Below are 20,020 nucleotides of genomic sequence, written 5' to 3' on the forward strand. Positions count from 1 at the left end.
CGGGGCCGCGCTAAGATCTGAGGAGACTGTCGTCTGAATGCCCCACACAGCTTGAGGACATGTCATTTTTGTAAACTTGTGCATATATTGTTTGCGGGGGGTGCGGGCTAGGGCCCGACAATTATTGGGGGGCACAGCGCGGAAGCCATCGGTATGTGTAATGTAAATTATCCGCCTGAGTGGAGGGAGGGCGGCGGAGGCGGTCAAAGGCGGGCCTGGGCGGGGCACTTACAAGATTGTTGGCCCTAGTCGTTTGATCTTCCCCGCCCCACCGCGGGGAGCCCCTCTCCCGGAATTCGCCCATTTTATTTTTACACTCCAGACCGTAAGTGAATCCAGCAGGCCGCGAACTCAGGGCAGTTTGCTGGACCTCTTCTGACGGACAAATTCGGTGGAACAGACGACCCAACCGGCCCACACACGAAACAACAGTCTCTACACCCACACCGAACCTTTCTATCGCTCTCTGCAAGAGTTTTCCCCACTTATCCAAAGGCTTTTGTCTGCGCCCGCTAAGCCATTTGGAATCGGCGGACAACTTGAAAGACTCGCACCAAACTAAACACTCGTGTTGGTCGGAGTAGTCCGCCATTATTTCCGTCAGTTTGCGCTACCCAATTATCCCTAAAACCTCACAAAAAAGTTTCAATATTTTACTCTTTATCCGAAGTTGAAGTATACCGTATGTCAACATAAGTGTTACTTTAGAAGGAATCAAACGAACTTGCTAGGGGGCTTGGAAACTTTATTTTTTATCGTGTGTGTTCTTGAAGTGCGAAACTCCCTACTGTGTCGGGTCGTCACATCTTCATTTCTTATCGAAGCCGAGTATCTGGGCGAAGAAATTAGCAGATTTCGTTGTCCGATAACACAATAGCTGTTTTACGAACAAAGCCTGCATGCAATAGTCGCATTGTGTGTGGCGAGCCATGTGACCCACTGATCCAATCCCCATATGGGGCGATCGGCTTCGCTCCTTTGATCAAGAGTTGGCCCCTATTTAGCATGTAGATAGATTACGTGGCTAGTGATTAGGTCGTTCTTTTACCCGCCTTTGTCCCGCCCAAGACAACCCCTCTAATAATCGCTAGTATTCTACATGTCAACAAACAAGCCGCGGGAGCCCTGTGTATAGAAGGGATTGAATTTCCTTTTAAATCGCCCGCTGATCACATATGAATGGCGGGCGGCACACATCACAGGAATTTTCTCGCGTGCCGATTGGCTGGCGGTGAGATCAGAGGCAGTTGCAAGTCTGGTCTGTGTTACCGCCTTTTCACACCGCATGCAGAAAAAGGCTGCGTTTTGGGAGGAGAAGTTCACAATTAGCCGCCCCTCGCTCGTGACCGCATCTTGCTGAGAGTCAGTCCCGGAGTCCCGACCTACAGCGAACTACGAGATCACCGAGCGACGACTAGTCAGTCTTACGGCACTACGTCCACTCCACCCCGATGGCTTCAGCACTAGCCGCCTATCCACAGAACACGCAGTTTTTCCATCAGGTAAATATTCTCTTCCAGAATTATGTGATTTTTTTTCAGACGTAACACATGTTGACTGCACGTTTCCTCGTAAAATGCCACAGTGTGTGCCTCTGGCTGTGCAGAGGTACAGAGGGCACATGCCTCCAATGTGTGGTCTGCATTTCAGTTTTGTACAGTGCCATTTTAGCCGATAGTGTTCTACTAACTAGTATTGCTGGAACCACGGTCCAACTTTGACTACTGTGTACTATTTTGACTGAAGTTCTGTCGCAAAAGCTTTTTGTAAGTCATCAAAGTTTCTTGCATCATCACAGTGTTGTGTATGATGGTTAGATTTTCTGTTTTCATCATGTTATGTGTTATTGAGTGTAGTTTGGAGTTTTTCCAAGTTTTCCCTAGCTGTTTGTCCTTGAGATGTATCGATTTTGTAGCTAGAGGATGGTTTGTTTTTGTTTGTTTTGTTTTATGTTTTGGCGTGGTGAAGCCACACAGAAACTTAGAGGCTGAAATAGTCATAGTCCGATAATCTGTGACTGTCGAAATGGTTTCGTACACGATTTTAACCGTATTATTATTCCTAATTCCAGCCCGGTGCAGAGCTTCAGAAGCCGTCTCCTCTCGCCATGCTGGCAGCGACGTGTAGCCGTATCGGGAACGGCCCCGTCCCGGCAGAACTCGAGCAGCACCGACTCTTCCACCCGTGGTCCACGGCGATGTCATCCTTCACGCCCGCCGCGTCTGTGACGGTGTCCGCCCCGACATACGTCGCCCCGTCGTACGGCACACACGAGCTCCCACTGACGCCACCAGCCGAGCCCGGGACGGCGTCCTTCCACTACGATATGATGAAGCTCCAGAGCCAGTACCTACACGCCCCGGCCCTGAGTCTTCCCCCGGCGCTATCAACGGCTTCATCCGCCTTCAGCTCAGCGCCTCTCCCCGTCATGTCCAGTCCGACCAGCTTCTCCTCGTCACCGCCACACTGCAGCGAGGAGTCCCTGCCCTGGTGGAGCATCCAGCCGTCCGTGAAGCCACACATGGCCCCTACGTTCATGCGGCCTCCCCTCATGGCTTCACCCGCCGAACTTTGCCAGTACCCCGCCCAGCTTGCCGGCGTGCTACAGAAGCCAACCATCGCGACAGCCCGTCGCTGTAGGCGCTGCCGGTGCCCGAACTGTCAGAACTCCACCGCAGGGTCTCCCAACAAGAAGAAACAACACATCTGCCACATCCCCGGCTGCGGGAAGGTGTACGGCAAGACGTCCCACCTGAAGGCGCATCTCCGCTGGCACACCGGCGAGAGACCGTTCGTCTGCAACTGGTTGTTCTGCGGGAAGAGTTTCACACGCTCCGACGAGCTCCAGCGGCACCTCCGTACCCACACGGGCGAGAAGCGCTTCGCCTGTCCCGACTGCGGTAAGCGCTTCATGCGGTCAGACCACCTCGCCAAGCACGTCAAAACACACGCACAGAAGCGGGCCGGGAAGCCAGACTCTCCCGACAGCCAGGCCTCCGACATCGAGAACAACGAACAGAATCACATCGACGTACAAGAAGACTAGAAAACAAGAACTTTAAAAGTTGCAAAACGTGCCAAAGACTTGCCATACAGAAACTGTTCTTCCTAAACAATGCCTTCAGAAGAAGTGCTATGTTTTGAGACAATATATTTAGAAAATGTACATACTGTATATAGCACAACAGAGCCTTTTGACCACTTTTGTAAGATACGAAAAACAGAGAAACGTTATTTTGTGATATTTTTGTTACGTGAGAAAAAAGAGAGGACTTGGTCCTTTGTAACGTTTTCGTGTTCTATATAGCAGTCAGTATATTTCACAGTACCAACGACACAAAGTACAACTATTTGGACCCAACCATTTAAAATCATGTTCATTTGCTGTACAATCTGTATCCACTGTTTTCAGTATAAACATACGTAAAACATCAGTATATAAACTGATACATATTGACAACAAAGTTCCCTTCCTTTGACTGCATTTATTCTCATGAATAAACCGTCCGAATGTTCAAATCATATTCTTCTCTTTGTCGTTTATGTCCTTGGGTTAGATCTAGGTCAGCTTCATGCAATGGTGGTAGAATTTGGCAAAGAAACGCCAGAATAATTAGCCCGATGTTATAGATGGACCCGTGGTAGGGTAAGCGTTTCCCATTGACGACCAAAACTAGTACATTGTAACATCATTAGCTTAACTCCTACAGCAAACTATGCCCTCTAGTTTATTGAATTTCAATTCACGTCTACGTCGATGAAGGTTAGACATCCAGGTAATAAGATAACATCCAAAGTACGCCAATTTTCTTCTAGTTTCTGTCAGACTCCAAATGTGTGAAAATACAGAAAAATATACTGAAAGTTGCAAACTACACTCCCGCGGCCAGCTAAATCCTCTTGAATATAGTCAGTCTCTTAAAGTTCTACTCTTTTTTTAATCAACATACTGAATCTAGTGGCAACTAGTATTTTTCAGACAGTGTAGTAAGCCAGGTAGAGACACCATACTAGATGTAGAGATGTGTACAAAAATGGGTCTGCCAGATGGCCGCTGTCTGAGTTCCCCAGGCCTGGCATCTGTGCCTCTAGTCGGGCGGGCAGCTCAGCGGGTAATCCTAGTTCGCTATTTGCCAAATCAAAAGTAATCACAGCAGCGGCGAACTCTATCCTCCCATCTGACGGGCGGCCCCTTTGATCGTGCCCGGAGAGCAGCCGGGGGCAAGAGCGGGGGGAAGCCCTTTTCGGGCGGCCCGATTGGAGGGGCGGGCATGCCACTGGGTGGCGGAATGGCACAATAAAACGTCTAAATAAATGCCCGCTGGAGTGGGAAAACGGGACGGTTTTCTGCCCCATTTCTCATGAGAGTGTGTCCTGGTACATTCCTTTGGTGGTGGTCGCACAAAAATATACAGACAAGCCTCTAACTTTGGCGTCGATTGTGCGTAAAGTTTATACATATGCCAGCTGAATTAAATCTGCCCACTGTCTAGATCTGGAATTGCTCAATGTACTTCAAAATGACCCTAACGTTTCAACAAAGCAAAAGTATATACCACCAATGTCTGCGTTGAGATAGGAAAGCTATGTACATGAAGTTATTTACCCATGCATGAGCCAAAAAAAAAACGCTTTCTTCGTACACTTTAAACACACATTTTGTAAAACATAAATTATGACAGGTAAATATGATGTCTCATTCTTTATGTTCTGTGTTCTAGTTGTCAATCTCTGGACGACACGTTTTTAAAATCCCTGCTAACCCGGACGGTTTTGGAGGCAGGCCGTCAGTCCTTTGGTCAACAGAAGTTGAAAGGTTCGCCGCCCAGAGTCAACACTCGGTAGCACGCCTGTGTGGGGCGCAGTGTCAACACTAGCGGATCAGGCGCCTGCGTTTACAAGAAACAAGCGGACCAAAAGGGCCCTCTGTTTATATTACGCAAACCACACAGTTCCTCTTCGCAAATTTGAGACATTTTACTTACTTTTGCGAAATTTTGCCGGTTCTGAATTTTGTTTTCCGACGGGATGGAAAAGTTTGCGGATGTGTATTGCAAACAGGGAAGTTTCGTTAATACTTGCAGAAACGGAGGTTTGGACTACTAGATCTATATAAGCCATTTATTGTACATAGACGGGAGTAAGAAATCATTTAATAAAGGAAATATTTAATATTGTATCAAAAGGAGAAGAAACCATAACAAACGTCTGCAAGAAAAAAAAAATTGTATATGACGAGTCTGACGACATTTGCGGGTGAGAAACTGAAACTAGATTGTCTACAACTGGGTACGAATCGACGAAGATTGAAACTTGTCATAACAGAAAAACAGATTTTCCATTTGTGTTGGATTCGTTTCATTTTCTGTCCAAGAAAAGGGTAATTTAATATAGACAAACGCCCGAACTTGTCGCGTTTTCAAAGTCGGGATTTCCGAACAATGAGTGTCCGACAAGAGCCTTGAAGCGCCGCCAAGCGGCGAAGACAAATACGCTCAGATTACCTCGGACAAAGCCAAATGTGTGGCACAGTAATTGTCCTTCCTGTGATCTCACCGCTCGCGAACAACACAGGGAGGGGCAGAGGGCGGCACTTCTCTACGATGGTAATGATGATCTCTAATCACCCGGTTTTGTTTGAGCCCACAATTGTTTGTCTGTGCGCTGAGAATTTGTCTAAAGCCCCACGCCTTCCGCCCGATTCACACCTCAGCACAGGGTGTCAGACATGAAAGGCTTCACCGATTCACACCGCTAGCCTTTCTTTCTTTCTTCTGTCGTTCTTTTTTCAAGGTGAAGGAACTGTGAGTTTTGGAGCATCCACTAGGCCTTCCGGCTCTCCAAGCAGATGTTCGGCTGTTTTTCAGTATGTGTTTTTAGGCGTTTTTATCGGGCTTGTGATATTTTCTTTATGTCTTCCAGCAACAGCACCACGGAATAGCAAGCCCGATAAAAGTAAAACGTCAAAAACAACCGGACACGGACGTCTGCTTGGAGAGTAAGAACTTCCTGTAGTACGGGGTTTTACTTTTAGTTTTAGTTATGATGGCCCAACTGCCCGGCTAAACATTGTCCATATCTGGCTAAATTCCACTATTTTCCAGCCAGTGTAGTTAGCTTTTTGGGACTAGAATGTGTGAGCGAGCATTTGACAAGCAGACTTTTCGACGGTTGGGTTTATTTTATTTATTTATTTGTTTGTTTTGTGGCCCTTTCTGTAATCCTATGTTTCATAGGAGCGAGTGCGTTTTTCATTAGAGCAAGGAAAATGAAACAATTGGCGGCCACAACAATGGCGATATCACTCCCCAGGCAGAGGTTAGGCTTCGGGTGTTTTTTTTTAACGTCTTCTTATGCATTTTTGCTAAACCTTCTGTCTTAAGGCCCGACAGAAACGCATCAAAAGAAGCCACAAAGCCAAACCTCTGCTCAGATACTCAGTGAACATTAGTCCAAAAGCAACCAAACATTCCCAGGCCGTAAACCCCGCTCGGGAAGTGTATGAACACAGAATATCAGTTACAAGTCACAAAATCTACTTTGAGGATTTTTTGAACGAACGATAGTCAAAGGAAATTATTTTTCAGGTTGACAGTGTTTATTCAAAAATTAAAGCAACTTTATTACAGTGGATACGATTGGCTGTACTACTACTAGTAGTATGTACACAAATTGGTGCAAAGAATTACTTCACCCAATGATATCAAAGTTGTCATAGCTAACTCTACAATCCAAAATTCCAAAGTTTTATACGAAAACATACACAGATTTTTATAGCTAAATGAATTTATGGTATTTCCCCCAAGAAGTTACTATTATCAAACAATATTATTAAGCTGTTACTTTTTTTAACTGGGATACCGGTAACAGAATTCTATTGAAAATTTCAATACAATGTACATTCAAATTTTTCTGTTAAAAACGATTCAAATACGTCTCTTCTACACTATAGCCTCTGGTTTTGGTAGTACAGCCAAATACAATTTACCAAATGCATTTAATACAGAGGTCAGTTTGGTACAGCGTTACAGTAACTATAGTAGTCAATATAACAATTTGCATAGCTTGATCCCATAGGATACACTTAAAACTTCTGACAAAATAGGAAGCCAAATTTCCACACACAAAATACATAACTACTAGTATCAATTGACACTTGCCATACGGTATCAAATTCAAAGGACGGAAAAAACTTTATACAGCTCATTATATGGCATCAATATCCCTGTGTCAAACTGTAACAAATATTTTCATCAAAAGAATAAAACATACTTAGTCAATTTTATCAAATGTTAAACATATAATGAGATAGTCCTCAAATTTTTTGGCAAAATGAAATACAAAAACATTCTGTACAAATCTTAAACAAAAGTTAGACTAAAATAATATCTATTTGTGTACATTATTCATTATTTTGACATTCAACTCTTACATATACATAAAGAGAATTCAAATGATTCCCTCTCAGAAGGATTTGAATATGGTAGACTTGATCTACTCTGAATATGTCAATAGACAACAGCATACAGCAAAGAAACTCTCAATTACAATAATGATTTTGGTCTCAATATGTAAGTAGAACTATACTTCCTTCACAACACCATTAAAATTTGCCTTTGTTTTTAACTACAATATTAACTTTCAGTTAATGTTTAGACAGTTTTTATACTCGCTAGTCTTTTCTTGGAGGAATATGAACAATAGATGTGTGAGAATGACTGTTCTTTTTCTGCAGCAAATTAAAGGCCTATTCTCCAACCCTTTAATGCACCGACTCCACACCGCCAGTCAAGACACACTAACAACTGTACAAAACCTAGTCCTTTGATTCTGCTATACTTACAGACGTTTGCTACAGCAGAATAAAAGATGGGCTTAAGCAGACCACCTGATCAAAAGAGAGGGATATGCGTCAGGAAATCTGGTGTATCCGAAAGATTTGCCTGGTACAAAAGTCGCTCTAAACCTGTCATACAGACTGTGAAAGGCACGGACATGTAAACTATTCACAGCAAAGGGTGACGAATAAGAGCAATGTGTGTGTTGTGTATACCTGTATAGTCCTATAATTCAGTTATGGGGGAAGATCTGAAAAGTGTACTTGTTATCAAGGTGTACAAACTTCAAAATTACTTTGGGTGTGGCTTCTCTCCTGTGACTCATCAATATTGGAATAATGACCATGATAATACATTTGCCGTTCCCAACTAAGTACAGTGAAATCTGTACAAGTGACCACCTCTACATAAAGACCACCTGGCCAATGTGACCACATTTTTGGTTGTCCGTTAGATAACTGTGGCCCCAATGACACACTCAGCCTGTCTTTAGTAATCACCTGTCTACATAGACCAGATTCTGTTGGTCCCGAATGGTGGTCTTCTTGGGCAATTTTGAAAATATACAAACAAAAATGTATATTTTCCCAAGGTTGTTTGTATCTCTGTGTTTCTGATACTAATGAATTGTTGGAAGACTAGCTCAATTATGGGGTTAGAAAATTCTAAGAAACCAAATGGTACTTTCCGTCTTCTATGACTAAATTTTCAGACTACATTTGTACCTTTTGAAGATCATTGGAAGATTAAAAAACACTAAAAAGTCATGAGATTTGCAACCCCAATGTGACACAATTAATTGGTCCCTAACTAATTATAAGAGCACTAGGTTTTAATGTCTGTTGTTTCATTAAGCGACTTCCTGCATTGGCCGCATGTTTTCGTCAGGACTGCCCGTCTTGCGTAGGTTCCCGCGGAAATCGTGCTGTACCACAGCGTTGCTCTCCTCCGCCGGGTGCGGTGTGAGCGGGATGCCGGTTTTCCGTAGCTTCCCGCGAAAGTCGAAGATGACTGGCTCGGAAGTCCCGTTCTGTTTGGCCACTGCTTGCTGTACTTTTCTCAGAACTGGCTTATTCCTGAAGAAATGAATGAAAATGCTTTTTACAATAATTACAATTGCATTAATTGTAGAAAGTCGTTCCAAACCAAAGATGTCGTACAGTATACAATCATATAAATGCTCAGAAAGTCATACGCTCTCTGACATAAGTCCTACTGAGTACCACGGAAAAACACAAATAAGTCAATTTACCATTAACCATTGCTAGCCTGTTTGAATCTCGCTTACAGCAGCCCGCCCAACATCAGTCCTCCTGAATTTACCGTTTAGCATTGACAAGATCCCACTAGGCAGACCAGATGTTTTTTGGAAGCCATAATGAACATGAGAAATAGTACTTACGCTGCTGCCTGTGCAATCTGCTGCTGCAAGGGGTTGGGTACAGGTACAGGTACAGGTACAGGTGCTGAGGGAGGTGATGAGGGTGGGAGTGTGTTGGGGGGAGATCTGTTTGTGATACTGGTCCTGTAAAAAATATCACAACATTACATTGACTTTTACCATTCACTGTAGAATGATGCTTTGGCCTTAAATGCTCATACCTGACTGAGGTGAAGCATTATGATTTTTCAAGTAGCTATTGGTGGTGATGTAACAGTGTGTTCAAGCACCGCCAACCGACCATGCCAAATGGCTTTGAGCCTTATGGCATAATCGGTTGCGTGCTGGGTTTGTGGTCTAGTGGTCCGGGATCGTCGCATGTTTGAATCCTGGGAGTCAAGATATTGTTTCTGTCTGTTATCACAGAGAGAGTGCAATGCACTTGGCTTTGCTATGACTCATGTTTTCAGCCAAATACACTCGGTCACCGTTACTCTTCTTGACAAGTGTATTGGGTTCTTTTACGTGCATAGGTTTAAATCTTGATTCTGAAATGACAAATGCAATCCCTTACAACATGTCTGGGGCTGAACCTAGGACTAACCCACACCCACAGATCTGTGGAATTTGATAACAAACAGAAAGAAAGAAAGAAACCTACTTCTGCTGGTGGTTGGGGATGGGTAGCGGTTGGTCGGGTTGTTTCATGATGATGAGCTGTTTCACCACGATAGGTTTGCGCTCCTCCGAGCAGACGTTGTTCTTCAGGTTGTGATAGTACTCGTCATCCGCTGGGCTCACCACTTGTTTCATTTGTCTGAAAGCAGTGACACAAAAATGGTCAAACCTGTACAAGTGACCAACTCTACACAAGGAGCTAGTCAGGGTGACCACTAGTACTTTTTTTTGTGGCCAGGGTGTCAGTCATCCTAGCTAGCTAACTTGGGCTTCCATGCTCTCCTCTTACGAACATTAGTGGACATTATGGGAGCAGCGGGAGCAGTGGGTAACTAGGATGACACTCAGGCTACACTTTGTGGTCCCATAGATGATTTTCTCACACAAGCATCAAGTACTGAGTATCCTGTCTATAGCGACCACCTGTAAGCCTTTATATAGAGTTTAAAAGCCAAGTCCTCTAACCTTCCTCAAGTTGAAATGATCCAAAGTCATGATATCTGAACGGAAGCAATGCATCAAATTACATGACACAACATAGGCTTTGAGTCATTTTATCAAAGGACTGTCCGAAAGCACACAAAAAATAAAATCTGTATACTGTAAATTGCCTTCACAGGCGAACTTTCATTCCATGTTAAGTCTTATTCTTTAACATGAGAAGCCTACCCTGTTTTGGACATCTTCCTCCTGTAGTTGTGTCCATCCTTCTCGGAGGTGACGTTTTCGTAGTACGCCACGTCCTGCAGCGACCAGGGAGACTTCACCGCCGCCCCGCCGCGCTTTACATGTCGGCTACGCTCCGAGGGAAGACGTTCTATCAAGAAAAAAAAAAAAAGTAAACATTTGTCACCAAGAACCAGATATACAGTATACTAAGGGTAGTTTGATAGCCTTTTTAAGGCCGTAGTGGCAGGAGGTTGTTATCCACTATGTCTAGGGTACAGTATTAGAAGGCAGAGCCCATCCCTCTCCTTCCACCACCTTTTACCTCCCCAACTGAAGCCAGGTATTCATTTTACACCTGGGCAGAGTGAGGCAATTTGTATCAAGTGCCTTTCCAAGGAAACAACCTCTATCTTGCATTGAGAATTCAAATAACCAAACTGTAAGGTATAACTGTTACCATGAAAATCTGCTTACCAGAAAGATCAGACTCTGTCCTGAGTCGTTGCTCCGTGATGTCGTCCTGGAACACTGAGAAGTTTAACCGCTGCTGGTGAGCCATGACTTGCTGTCCGTACTCTTCAACCTGTTGCATGAAGTAGATCCTCTGTATGTCCTTGCGGCCGTTCTGCTGTAAGAGTTGTTGGTACTGTCGTTTGGACAGCCACATGCGCACAGTCTTCTGCATTATCAGTACAGCGCTCTCTCTCCTGTACCACACAAATACAACATGTCAGGTACATGTAAGTTATAATCAGGGCTGTCTACTGTACCTGTTCCTCTGACCAGGGATGGAATTTGGTTTGTTGGGACAAAACTTCACTCCATCCCTTGAAAAAATTCTCAATGACATAAATTGATGAAAATAGATTTTGAAAATGAATTTGAAGCTGGAAACTACAGATTAAACACTAAATCAAGAAAATGGGCTCCAAAATAATGAGAGGGACAGAAAAAACTTCAAGCTGCAGACAGCCCTAATTATAACTTGTCGTCAGAGTTTTTAACTGAAATTTCAGATAGAACACATGAGTTGATGAGCATTGGGTAGTACTAGTAAGTTGCAAAGACGGGGGCACCATATACTTTCTGCAACATATGATGCACTGCTCAAAAAGTCACATGTTCTATCTGCAAACATAACATCACCGCAGCAGTGGCTGGCTCAACCCTTAACAAAGACTGGAGTCTAACATTTATGCAAGTCCAATTTTTGCATTGAAAAAAATTGGACTTACATATGTAAGACTTGCACATTTAAGTCCAATTTTTGTGTTGAAAATAACAATCTGCTGTACAACCCTTCACAATAGTTACCTGACCATAATCTTCTTCCACACTGACTCAGCCCTCTGCCTCTGTAGCTGTTTCCTGGCCAGGAATCCCCGTATGTTAGACTGCAGGACCACGGCCGAGCTTTTCCTCTGGGTTACTTCTGACTTGTACCTTCTCCTGGCTGTGTAGCCTCTGTACGCTGAATTGATACACAATTCTCACAGTCAGGTTAAAAGGTAAAGATAATTGTAGTCCCATGGCCTTTGCAGTTGGTTGTTCACCAAAATGTCTAGTTTAGGGCACAGTATTGGAAGGCAGAGCCCATCCCTCTCCTTCCACCACCTTTTTCCTCCCTATTAAACCAAACTCAGGTACCCATTACACCTGGGTGGAGTAAGGAAAGTCGTGTCGAGCACCTTTCCAAAGGACATAAGCCTTATGGAAATGCCAGGAATTAAAACTATTACCGTTAAAGTCGTGTCCACTAGCCTCAGACATTTCATGCCACTAAATGCCTACTTACAGTAGAGTGGAACTTGTTATCACCAAGCACAGTAGGTGCATCTTCTCTGGATAGTTTTAAAGAACGCTTGCAGATAGATGTGCAAAAGTTAGGTGTGACGGATCGTTCAGTGTAATATAACCAGCTGCTGCCGCACCGCGTGCCTGCAAAGCTGGTGTGTTACGCCTAAGGGCGGTTATACCGGCTATATAGATACAGATACAGATACAGTCTCGAAGATAATATTATAGTGAAACTGTAATAATGACCAAGCATACCTTTCTGTATAGTGACTGCTGCTGTCTGCCTCCGTCTCACTGCAGTCTGATATTTCTTTCTCACCAGCCAACCACGGACAACTGGAACAACAACAAAAATGTCTTGTCAAAAAAAAAAAAGAAATGTCAAAACTGCCCAAGAAGACCACTTAGGGGTGCTGATATTGATAAAATCTGATGTATATAGACAGGTGGTCACTATACTATTCTATAGACAGGATTCTTAATGTTTGTGTCAACAGGAAAAGTCATCTTAGGATCACCAAAATATAGTTACATTGGACTAGCCTCCGTAGCAATGAATCAGCAACGGCTGGAAATCAGCGACCCAGTACAAAAAGAAATGGCCAGCAAAACTGTACTATGAGCAAAAAAAAGGCCCCAGAGAGTCTGCTGCGGAGGCTAACATTGGGCAGTTGTTCTTTATGCAGAGGTGGTCAATAGTAGAGATTTGACTACAAAAAATATTGAAAGTGACAAAAGCAGTTCATTCATTCTTGATGAAGAATGAAGTTGCACAGTCAAAAAATCTTATTCTAAGTGTACTTCTTAAATGTTGGATTGAATGTTTAATTCACAAACAAACGAACAACCTCCTATTTCGAGAGAGTGTAGAAGCTCACCTCTCTGTAACAGAAGCACACTGCTGTGTCTCTGTTGGCGGAACCTCCTGTACCTGCGCATGTGGAGCCACCTGCGCACCTGCGCCTGCACCAGCACGATGCGGTGGTGCACCTGCTCCACCTGTCGGGTCAGCTGTTCCACATGGTAGTACTTCAGAAACACCTGCAAGGAAAGAAAAATGTTGTAAGTGTTATAAGTGCTTTCTCTGTACTATACTTGCATGGCTATTCTTATACTTTTATGTAATTTTCAGATCTACTTATCCATTCCTAATACATATATTATAGTTCAGAAATCCTTTTGTTGTATAGGATGGTGCTTGTAACTGTTACAATGTTTCTACTTCTATAGCGCTTGGACCATACAGATGTAAAGCTACAAGCAGGGGGCTAGACCATTGAGGAATATTCTAGTAGTTCACATTTAAGATTAAAAGCATACACATGTAACAAAATGATTTTCTTAGTTTTGACAACTTCACACAACTATCCAAAATTTGCACACCACTAATTTGCATAAATGGGAAGTTTCACACACATAACCAGTGAGATGTCAGTACCTTAGTCTTGCCAAGTCTCCAATTCTCCATTCTACAGTTCTGTAGGATCTGTTGACAGGTCTGCTTGCTGGGGGGAACCTCCTTCCCAGGGCTGTATGCCACCATTGCATACCTGTGAAAGAAAACAACAACAACACTTAACATGCAATTGCAATACTGTGTATGGTTAATAGGGGGCACTGCTGTACTGCTGGCTGTGGAAGGGAGCTCAGCAAGTTGTGAGTATAATATCCAACTTTCAGCCTCCGCTGAATGGCCATTTGTGATGTATCTTACTACATACAGTACTTTCCATGATTAATAGAGGTTTGAAATGATTGTTAGCTGGTCCGAACCTTCTGACAAAGTCCTGGAAGGCGATCCGATGTGAGTACCCCTCCCTGCGTATCCGTGTGGTCTCCAGTACTCCCGTGTACCTCAGCTGTATCAAGACCTTCTCAATATCAAACTGTCCCGGAATCTTGTCATTGTTGGGCTTGATACACCTGTGGAAAAAGAACACAAAATCAGAATCAAACATTTCTTCAGCATATGTGTCCTGTAATGCTATATTGTATGTACTGTAAGTTTTGAGATGTTTGTGACGGTTTTAATATTGTGGCAGTGACATGGACACTGTTTGTGTTTGTAATGTATGACTACTTTCCTACATAATTGTTTCAACCAAGAATTTAGAGTACTGTGGAAACCTCCTTTCTCTTTCTATTGAGAGAAAAAAAAGAAGTCCCTACAAAAATAGATGAGCTTACAGTAGTCTGATAATTGTACTGGTGAAATTACGTAATAATTCATGAAAGTTGTCATCAAAATTCCTGCATGCAATCCGCACTAATAGATGTACTCTGATTTCCAATACAAATTATCAAAATTTCCTTGACAGATAAAGCATTTATCCTATGCCTGGTGCACTTAGACTAAATCTACCTACCTGACAAACATGGGCATTCCTGTCTCCATCTTCTGTAGCAAGTCCATCAGGGAGTACTGTAAATTAAAGGGAGGAGAGATCATCAGTAAATAAAAACAAAAATAAAAAAAGACTCTGAAACATCTCTGAATCCAGCTGTCAGCAAATCAATTCTTTTTGTAAATCTGATACAAACAGGGGAACTATTCTTCCCTAGTAAGATTATTCGTAGAAATTATAGTCATACGTTAAGTGTTTAGTTTAAGCTATCCCTTACCCTGAAGTAGAGAGCTACAGTCTGCTGTGTCCGTCCTACACTGTCCTCTGGGCTCAACAGTTCTGTGGTGTTGTTCTGGGAAAGGACAAGGATATTAACTTGAAATGACAACTCCACTACAAGAACTCTTGAAGTCTTTTTTTATTTATTTATGCACATGATGAAGTCAATCTGCTCCTTACCTTGCTACCAGAAGAGTTGATAGGCCTGATCCTGACATGACTGACTCGGGGCTGACTGGTGGTACCATTGCTCCCCCTAGTGTTAGCCAGGTTACCTGCAGCAAAGGACATTTTCAGACCATCAAACATTTTACATACATACTGCAAACTACATCTTTAATATGTGACATTACAGAATGAATAACTCATCACATAAGACAAAGAAAATATAGTAACAATTCAAAGGGAATTCAAAGACTAGTAAAATCTCCCTACAAGTTGTAATTGAATGGCTTTTACATTGTGAGGATCAAAATTATCCCCAAATCATGTTTATCAATTTTACAGTACCATGTATGAATATGGTCACTTTATGTGAAGATTATCACAATATCAGAACACACACCTGTCTTAGTGAGTGGGTTGAGGAAGAGCGAGCGGATGAGTTTCCTCTCCGACTGTCGGAGCAGAAGGACGACATCGGGCGCCAGGTAGTCACGATTCTTCTCTAGGAAGTCCTTCGCATCGTACACAACCTGAAGAAATCACACACATCAGACTATTGTGTTTACTGGAACCTTATTAAGTTAGGATATGGATCCTTAGAAAAAATGATTTTCATTGTAAGGATGCTTCTTGTACAAAAATTAGACTTTATCATTGATAGTTATAACCAAATATGGTAAAAAAAAGTAAATGTAGTCTCATAGTAATTTTTTAGGTCCGCGGGTTGTTACCCACTGTATCTGTATGTGTGTATGTGTAGAAAGTAGAGTCCACCCCTCTCCTTCCACTGCCTTTTACCTCCCAATCAAAGTCAGGTACCTGTTTTTACACATAGAAAGTCGTGTTGAGTGGCTATCCGAAGGACACAGCTTCTAGCCAGGAATAGAAATAGCAGTAATAAAACCTATTACCTTTCAATCTTGATTATGCTGGTTTAACCACTTGACCATTGATTTCAAAAAGCTAAAGATGATCTTGAAGTGAAACAGTTCAGAGTTGGTGAAAACTGACCTTCCCTGCATAGTGCTGCACCCCAAACACCAGCCCAGACCCTTTAGGTGTCCAGTGGTACTGGCTACTGATGTGCTTGTTGAACTTTTCTGGTGACAAAGAAAAGAAAAACATTCAAACAACCTTTTACCCTTAGGGATTCTGATTTCCTACTATACAGCATGAGGTATAAACTAAATAAAAGAAGTATAACATAAAATCAGATAGAAAATAATTGTCAACTCAGAAGGAAAATTCAAAAATACTTACCAACCAGTGATTGGTCGGATGCTTGTGGAAAGCGTGACTCCTCGTCCAATAGCGCGAGCATGCCAAGCGGCTTCCCCAGGAACATGTTCAGGAGCGGACGGTTGTCCTCGTACGTCACAGCACTCGCCTCAATCCCCTCCTGTTTGTACTCAGCCTGGGGAGAAATGTGAATTATCTCAAACTTTGGTAAAATATTCAGAGCTTTTGTAAATAGTTGATTTTAATCCATAATCTATACATTATTGTGAACTTCTCACTTATTCTGTCTATGCATTTCCTGCCTGTGCAACTTTGGCCCTGGGCTGAGCCAACTTCCAATCTTCCCAGTCTCCAGTTACACTATATTCCCCTCACATCACTCTACAATCTTCAAATAGCTGCAGACACATGCCAAGACAAACACATGGACTGAACTCAATGCCTCTGTTTTTAACAGTGTAAAAACACACCTTGATTTAAACAGTGTCCATACTTAACTGTCGACTTGTATTCACCAAACAGCTGTGCAAACTGTCAAACATCCACTTCAGAATTTGTGAATGTTGTGACTTACTGTAAATCTTGAAGTAGTTGCTGTGGTTTTACATTTGTGGCCTTCATCGTGACATCTCTTCCAGTGAAAATAAATGAATTTACATTACTGATTACTGATTTTATGCATTGTTGAGATCACATTTAGAGATTTCATCCTCATCATCATCCTTTATTGATTTCAACATAGCAGACATAATACCAGCCTGAATAGCGTTGAAATTTACAACATAAAAACATAAAAACCGTATATATACAATAAGAAACAATATACTAAAGTAGTAAACAACATCTCCGACGTTAAGTAGCCATTGTTACTGCCTACATGTCTACAGTCTTGTTGTACAGCTTGATAGCTGTGTGCAGGAAAGAGTTCTGAAGTCTTCTGAAGTCTTTTCTGAATCCTATTTCTGTTGTACTTTTCACTTGCAGTTAACAGTTCCAAATGGCAGTGCAGCAATGCTCTCTATTGATCCTAATTGGTACTGCACATAATATAAAGAGACACTATCACCCACCTGCTCCCAGGCAAAAATGTGCTGGTTGAAGTAGTACTGTAGCTGCTCGTTGGCAATGTTGATGCACAGTTGCTCAAATGAATTCTTTTTGAAGTTCTCAAAACCAAAGATGTCCAAAATGCCAATTACGCAAGTCTCCTCCCTGGAATAGTGCAAAACAACAGAAAAGTTGTTTTCTAACCAAGGTAGCAAACACGTTTACAAATTGTCTGCATTATATTTCAATAAATTCATAAGCATTCTCTTAAACTAGGAGACCAATAGTCAGAAGTTGTCACCATAGATATTTTGCTAAAATATTGAAATAACAAGAAAAATAAAAAAATAGACACAGCGAAAACAAAACCTCCATACACAGAGAGATAACAAAACCACAAATTTAGACAAATAACTACACTGTATACATTCATACTCTTACCCATTATCCTTGTTAGGTTTCAACAGTGTGTTGATCTTGTTAACGATCCAGTCAAAGAGTCGTCCGTACAGAGCCTTGGACATGGCGTCTCTCACGTCCTTCGCCTCATCCACGGTGTTGTACCGGACGATGGTCTCCCCGCGAGCCACCACGCTGTGCGTCGTCAGCGCCTCGCAGAGTTCATCAGGGTTCACCGCGAGAAGAGTGGAAGCTAAAAGTGTGGGGATAACAGAGAACTGTTCAGTTTTTCCAATAAACGGGGAAAATTCAAGCTCGTCTTGTTTTCATATCCATTGTGTATAGTCCTTATATCGGCTTCAATGTAACACACCAGCTTTGCAGGCAAACGGAAGCAGCCGGTTATATCTCACAAGACTCCTTTACATATCTAACTCTTGGACTGTACAAAATCAGTGTAAATGCGGACTACTTCCTTGTAGCATGCACAGTGTTTGTAGTACATTTCAATTACAGGTCACTACTAGTATTACAGTAACAGTTCCAAATAGCAATGCAGAAGCACCCTCTACTGATCTAAAGTAGTACTGCACACCCTTGTCCAGTGTTTGTGGTTGACAACAGCTCTGTTGGCTGTTGTGTGCTTGCAGTCAGTGGGACTCTCTACACTTAAAACCTCCCAAACACATGCTTCACTTCTACCGACCACATGTCACACACATCATCGTCGGCACCGACAGACTGCCTTAAGCAAGTAAGCAGTGGGACTAACGGTTGATAAAAAATAAAGAATTAAAACAAAACTTTTAGGCCATCTTGTCTTTTGATAGTATGTTATACATTCAAGATACAAAGTAATGTTGACAACACTACTCACCCTTGTTGAGTGTTTGTAGGTTGACCACGTAGCTGTTAGCTGTTGTGTGCTCGTAGTCAGCGTTAGCAAACTCTATATTCCCAACATGTAGAATTCCTGCCAAGATGCTGTACACTGAGTGGATCTCCTGTTAAATGGAGAATATCAAAGGCTCAAGTCACTCAACCTTTAAAAATCATGATCAAAGAAAAATCAGCTTTACTGCTATTATGTATGTGATATGGGCCAAGGGCCTGAAATAAAGTTGAAAAAAAAAATATATATGTACATGAACACAGAAATTGAAAACGTTGTATACAAAGTCAAAATGATTCACATTTACCCTAGATTTTATACAGTTCTAGATCTGTCACAAATATACAATTTTCCCTTCAATAGAAGAGGTATTATCTACTAGTATATACCATTTGATAATTACAACCAAGAGCATACCTCTCCATTGAATCCAATGGTTTCTAGACATTCATGGATGGCATCAAAACGTTCCCTGTTGTTTGGGTCCTGTGCAATGGCTGCCATACTGCCTACATCATTGGACAGGTACCTGTGAAAATAATTGAAATGCATTTAAGCTTTCTACTACACACCTGTCCTTGGTGCTGAACAACATCTACAGATATGCAAACACATCTGTCCTTGGTACTGAACACCATTTACATTTAGGAAAATATTCCTGTCCTTCCTACTGAACACCATCTACATAAATTCAAACATACCTGTCCTTGGTGCTGAACACCATCTACATACATTCAAACACACCAGTCCTTGATGCTGAACACCATCTACATACTTCAAACATACTAGTCCTTGATGCTGAACACCATCTAAACAAACATTCCTGTCCTTGGTGCTGAACACCATCTACATACAGACACATCAACTCTACTCTCTCCCTGCCATACCTGTATGTATTTGTTGGCTCTAACAGGTAACCGTCCTTTCTGGCCAGTCCAGCAAAGATGTAGTAGAAAATATGGAAGTTGCTCTCTCCCCTGTATAAAACAATAAACAGCACAATTAGTAAACATTTTTCTAGTATACTCACAATGACTTTTGTGACAACAATCCATATTTAGCCATATTAAAGTACATGGCTATCCCCTTGATTCAAATTGAACTGTACACCCCTGTAAATAAATGGTGCAGCCTGAAAATTCATCACTTGAAAATTAGTTTTCTGCAAAACCAATGTGACTATTTAAAACACCTAAGATCAGGTAACGTATTTGTAATGTTAATTTTCAAAGACAAAATTAAACCTCTCAAATTACTAGTATTTCAACACAAACTTTGAATGAACTGACAT

The 20,020-nt window shown here is 42.2% G+C and overlaps 2 protein-coding genes across 2 annotated transcripts in view; one reads left to right on the top strand and one right to left on the bottom strand.

Moving 5' to 3' along the window:
* Positions 1 to 1,281: 1,281 nt before the first annotated feature.
* Positions 1,282 to 3,253, top strand: LOC118405876 (transcription factor Sp5-like). The gene is made up of 2 exons (XM_035805691.1): positions 1,282 to 1,502; positions 2,072 to 3,253. Exons 1-2 carry the CDS (start codon positions 1,452 to 1,454, stop codon positions 3,044 to 3,046), a joined length of 1,026 nt encoding a protein of 341 aa, XP_035661584.1. The 5' UTR covers positions 1,282 to 1,451; the 3' UTR covers positions 3,047 to 3,253.
* Positions 3,254 to 6,576: 3,323 nt separating this feature from the next.
* LOC118405656 (myosin-IIIb-like) overlaps positions 6,577 to 20,020 on the bottom strand; it is a gene marked incomplete in the record, with an annotated part of 46,191 nt that continues 32,747 nt past the window's right edge. Inside the window, 21 exon segments of the mRNA XM_035805232.1 lie at positions 6,577 to 8,914; positions 9,241 to 9,363; positions 9,881 to 10,036; positions 10,567 to 10,714; positions 11,041 to 11,273; positions 11,881 to 12,037; positions 12,619 to 12,699; positions 13,242 to 13,404; positions 13,802 to 13,913; positions 14,137 to 14,286; positions 14,730 to 14,785; positions 14,986 to 15,060; positions 15,168 to 15,262; positions 15,553 to 15,682; positions 16,164 to 16,252; positions 16,413 to 16,566; positions 17,462 to 17,603; positions 17,880 to 18,090; positions 18,715 to 18,841; positions 19,147 to 19,258; positions 19,617 to 19,706. Coding sequence (XP_035661125.1) covers positions 8,689 to 8,914; positions 9,241 to 9,363; positions 9,881 to 10,036; positions 10,567 to 10,714; positions 11,041 to 11,273; positions 11,881 to 12,037; positions 12,619 to 12,699; positions 13,242 to 13,404; positions 13,802 to 13,913; positions 14,137 to 14,286; positions 14,730 to 14,785; positions 14,986 to 15,060; positions 15,168 to 15,262; positions 15,553 to 15,682; positions 16,164 to 16,252; positions 16,413 to 16,566; positions 17,462 to 17,603; positions 17,880 to 18,090; positions 18,715 to 18,841; positions 19,147 to 19,258; positions 19,617 to 19,706 — 2,830 coding nt within the window.

Source organism: Branchiostoma floridae, chromosome 18 (assembly GCF_000003815.2).
Source record: "Branchiostoma floridae strain S238N-H82 chromosome 18, Bfl_VNyyK, whole genome shotgun sequence".
In the NCBI taxonomy this organism is placed as follows: Eukaryota; Metazoa; Chordata; class Leptocardii; order Amphioxiformes; family Branchiostomatidae; genus Branchiostoma; species Branchiostoma floridae.

What these genes read in the sequence shown, in the direction of transcription:
- LOC118405876 (XM_035805691.1), top strand. Translation starts at nt 1,452, where the DNA reads ATGGCTTCAGCACTAGCCGCCTATCCACAGAACACGCAGTTTTTCCAT. An exon ending in ACACGCAGTTTTTCCATCAG is followed by an intron (nt 1,503 to 2,071) that starts GTAAATATTCTC and finishes TCCTAATTCCAG; the next exon opens with CCCGGTGCAGAGCTTCAGAA.